The 4,606-nt window shown below is 40.0% G+C and overlaps 1 protein-coding gene across 1 annotated transcript in view; it reads left to right on the top strand.

Annotated features, from left to right (window-relative positions):
- Vmp1 (vacuole membrane protein 1) overlaps positions 1–4,606 on the top strand; it is a 121,181-nt gene that overhangs the window by 61,905 nt on the left and 54,670 nt on the right. Inside the window, exon 7 of the mRNA XM_004643034.2 lies at positions 1,670–1,801. Coding sequence (XP_004643091.1) covers positions 1,670–1,801 — 132 coding nt within the window. The remainder of the gene's footprint in view (positions 1–1,669; positions 1,802–4,606) is intronic.

Here is a 4,606-nt window from a genome sequence, read left to right as displayed (position 1 = left end):
TTCTTGTTTAGCAGTGTACGGTTTGTATTTTATCATCATACTTTTTTATATACATCATATCATCATACTTTTTTATATACGTCTCCTCCCTTTTTATCCCCTTCTTTCTGTTCCTTTCCCCTAGTTCTTTAAATAGAAGCTTACTAGGGATGAGGAATGTAGCTCAGTGGTAGTGTGCTTTGCCTAGCATGACCAAAGGCCAATATTGAATACCCAGCACTGCTAATAAAATAAAGAAATGCATATTTAGGGCTTTTTTTTGGTGGGGAGGGGACACTTAAATATGTTCTTTTCAAAACATTTGTTGCACATGTGGACAGTGGATTTATACTATGTGGGGATTGTTGGCCCCATACAGGGGGGACATAAAATGTTTCAGTTTGTTTTCCTCTTCAGTGGATTCTTTTCAAGGCATCTGGAAGCAACACCTCCTTGGGACACAGCAGTGGGAAAAGTTGGATTAAAAGTTGCTTTGAGAACTAGCTTAGCTTCTTCATTCTTTGTGACTCAGGGTAGAGCACAATCTCTGGCTCAGAACTGAGTATTTCCTTAGCTTTGGAGTACCTGGTGCATTATTACTATGCTGTGTGTAAACCATTTAAGTATAAACCCAAGTTTCTGGTTCATTAAACTTTGTTTTATTCATTATGTCCTAAATTGATTTTTTAAAAATTCTATTTCAAAACAAGTCAACAGGGGCTGGTGAGATGGCTCAGTGGTCTAAAGCACCTACTTAGAACAAGCTTAGCAAAGCATCAGGGACCGCGGTTCAATCCCCCAGCACCACATGCCAGCCAGCCCCACGCCCTGGTGGGCTCAGCTGGCCACACACACACACACACACACACACACACACACACACAAATAAAATTTTAAAAAAACAAAACAAGTCAACAAAGTAAATGAAACATGACACACTCAATGTTCTGAAGAAATTAAACATTTTTCCTATAGTGAAAGTTTAGCCATTTTACTCATGTGTTTCAAGGGCTTCCGGTCCACAATTTGAGTTGTAAGTTCTAAAACACACACAGAGTGAAACATTTCAATTAAAGCAACATCTAAAATACCACATTTCCTCAATATTAACATCGGGCCCTGGAATTTGCTCCACTGCACAATGTCTGCCTGGCAGCTATGAGGTCCTGAGTTCAATTGCTGACTCCCCCTATCCCCCCAACAATATTAATCTTAATACTATTCTGCTGGGGTGGTTTGGTTTTGGTTTTGCTTATTGTTTGTTTTTTGACACAGTCTTGCTATGAAGTTCAGGCTAGCTTTGAACTCACTATGTCACCGAGGCTAGCCTCAAATTTGCATTGATCCTTTTGCCTCACCTCTCAAATGCTGGAATTATAGAAGTGTACTGCGAGGCTTTTGTTCTAGTGAAGTTTTATTACCAGATCATTGGCCTATCAGAAAAGTTCTTTACAGACTGAGAAAAATAACAACTTAAGGAGAGATGCTGATGGGCCCCAGTGGAGTGCCAAGCTCTGTCCAAGAGCTCTGTGTCTTACCTTGCCTGCCGTCATAGAATTGGCTTTAGGGCCAAGATTCCAGCTCTTAACCCTTTGATTAGCTAGCTTAGTGATACAGAAAAGCATAACTTTGTTAAGCATCTATACATTAAAAGTAGAACTTCATTGTGAGTATTTTGGTTTTCACCTAGGGTATCGGTACAGCTATTGGAGAGCTGCCTCCGTATTTCATGGCCAGAGCAGCTCGCCTCTCAGGTGCTGAACCAGATGATGAAGAGTACCACGAGTTTGAAGAAATGCTGGAGCATGCAGAGTCTGCACAGGTAAGAACACTGGGGGGAATAGAACACTACTCTCCAAAAAGGTTGATATTAAGGTAAGTTAGTAATACTATTTTAATGAAGAAAACTGGGTGAAGTGAGAGAAAAATGAAATATGACTTAGGATAGAATATTCGAAAAAGCAGAAAAATAAAAATGGGGCTGGACTAGATACCTCAGCAGCTTCAGCACCTGCCTAGCAAGTGCAGTCTTGAGTTCAATCCCCAGTACCACAAAAATAAAAAGTAAAAATGATTAAAATCATGAAATAATAGGGGCTGGGGAGATAGCTCAGTAGAATAAGCACTTGCCTGGCAAGCGCAAGGTCCTGAGTTTAATCCCCAGTACTGCAAAAAGAAAAATAATAAAAATGAGCTGAGTGTGGTGGCATATGCTTTAATCCCACCACTCAAGCCCTTGGGAGGCTGAAGCAGGAGGAGCACCCTTAGTTTCAGGTCAGCCTGAGCTATACAGTAAGTTCAAGGCCAGCCTGAACTACTTAGTGGGGCCCTGTTTCAAAAAACCAAGAAGGAGGGGCCAGGGAGATGGCCCAGTAGAATAAGCGCTTCCCTGGCAAGATCCCAGGGAATTCAATCCCTGGTTCCGCCAAATAAATAAGTAAGTAAGTAAATAAATAAATAAAGTAAAAAACCAAGATAGGGCTAGGGAGATAGCATGGAGGTCTAAACACTACCTGGCAAGCACAAGGTCCCAAGTTTGCTACAAGTCCGGGCTATGTAGGGAGACCTTGAATCAAATAAGTAAATACATACATATATACATACATGCATACATATATGCCAAGATAATGCTGTATGTGGTATATTTCACCTGTAATCCCAAACTCAGGAGGCTGAGGGAGGAGGATTGCTGTGAGTTCAAGGCCAGTCTGACCTACATAGTGGGACCCTTTCTCAATAAATAAACTGATAAATAAATAAATAAATAGTCTGGCGGTGTAGTTCATTACAGAGCCAAAACAAGCACTTGTGAAGTTCTAGATTCTATCTCGAACACAACAATCATTTTAAGCTAAGAATAGAGAATTTGTGAGTCAGTAAGATAACATGCTAAATCAGAACACCTTTGGGAAAAGAGAATTGATGTAGCCAGTGGTGTTAAGGAAGCAAGACTGTTGCTTCAGTATGTTTGTAAGTGCTGTGTTACCGGGGCCTCACTCCGGAGCACCAAGCACTCTACCCCTGACCTACATTCCCAACCTTTTTTGTTTTGTGATTTAAGACAGTCTTGCTGCATAGCCCAGACTGACCTTGAATTTGTGATCTTCAGCCTCAGGAGAAGGTGGGATTACAGGTGTGTTATCACACCAGGCTCTGAATTGCTTTTGTAAAAATAACATCAAGTATATTTTATTGTATTAAGAGAAAAATCTGATAACTGCTAATTAACAAATTACATAACTGCTAATTAAGAAAGGGGACAAGCATCCTTTAATCACTAGAGAAAAAAGTTTCTCCCTGTAAATTAGTAGTAAGAAAGTAAGAAGTCATTTTCTCCTCTTTGAAACTTCTAAATCTCACCCATTTATATACATATAAACTTAGTGTCATCAAGTTCATTTATTAATGTTGCAAACATAAGGGACCCTTCAGAAAAACTTTATCCAAAATTAATCTCTTTCTCAGAACTTCACCAACTTGTTTCATGTCTCCCTTATAAAATCATATAATATGGGTATTTATATAGGATCCATCTCTCCTTGGAAAGCAGATATTTTCTGAGTGAATACATAAAATATATAATATTGCTAAAAAGGCATTAGAGCTTTAAACTGGTAAACAGTGTGAAGTGCTACACTTAACAATGGCAGAACTTTCTTTTTAAATAGTATTTAACAGGGTTGGTGAGATGGCTCAGTGGTCTAAAGCACCTATTTAGAACAAGCTTAGCAAAGCACAGGGACCGCGGTTCAATCCCCCAGCACCATATGCCAGCCAGCCCCGCCCCCTGGTGGGCTGAGCTGGCCACACACACACACACACAAAATAAATTAAAAAAAAAAAAAATAGTATTTAACAGTTCACACTTTCCAGCAGTTCCACCAGCCTTTTTTGCTGACAGATGACAGTATCCTCAAAATAGGCAAAGTACGGCTCGCTACCACCAAATTTCTGCTTTAGCCATTTCATATTATAATGGGCTAACACTTTTTTGATGCCAGGATGATCTGCACAGTGTCTCAGTTTAGTTATTTTATCCTTAGGAAGATTCCTCACAACATTGTTAAATGAATGAGTCCTCAGAGATGTGCGTAGAGTAAGCTTTTCCTTTTTGTACCGGAAATCAAACCTCAGGACCTTGCACTTACCAGGCAGGCACTTGATCCACTGAGTATATTCCCCAGCCCTGGAGATGTGCGTAGAAAACAGCTTCAGTTGCCTTGTGTGGGGTCTTTGTTTTATTTTACTGTAATTTTTTGGTTGAATTGTTTTTTTAGGGGAGGTTTATTTTTTGTTTTTGGTGCTGAGGACTGAACTCAGGGCTTCTAGCTTGCTAGGCAAGCATTCTACCACTGAGCCAAATCCCCAGCCCCTAGAAAGAAGCTTCAATACAAATAAGGTGGATTTTGAAGAGGGTGTCTGAGTAAATTTACATTTTAAAATGCATCTCCCCTCATATTTGCTTGCTGAACATTTTTCTGATTTCAACATTCTTGTCTCCATATGCCTATAATCCCTGCACGTTGGAAGCCAAGGCAGGAGGATCACTGAGTTGGAGACCATCCTAGGCTAATACGAGTTCAAGGCCAATCTGGACTATAAATTGACAGCCTATCTTAAAAAAGAA

This window comes from Octodon degus, unplaced genomic scaffold (genome assembly GCF_000260255.1).
Source record: "Octodon degus isolate 3935 unplaced genomic scaffold, OctDeg1.0 scaffold00164, whole genome shotgun sequence".
Taxonomy (NCBI): Eukaryota; Metazoa; Chordata; class Mammalia; order Rodentia; family Octodontidae; genus Octodon; species Octodon degus.
Note: the sequence above shows the minus strand (reverse complement) of the source record. Positions and strands in the feature narration are given on the sequence as shown.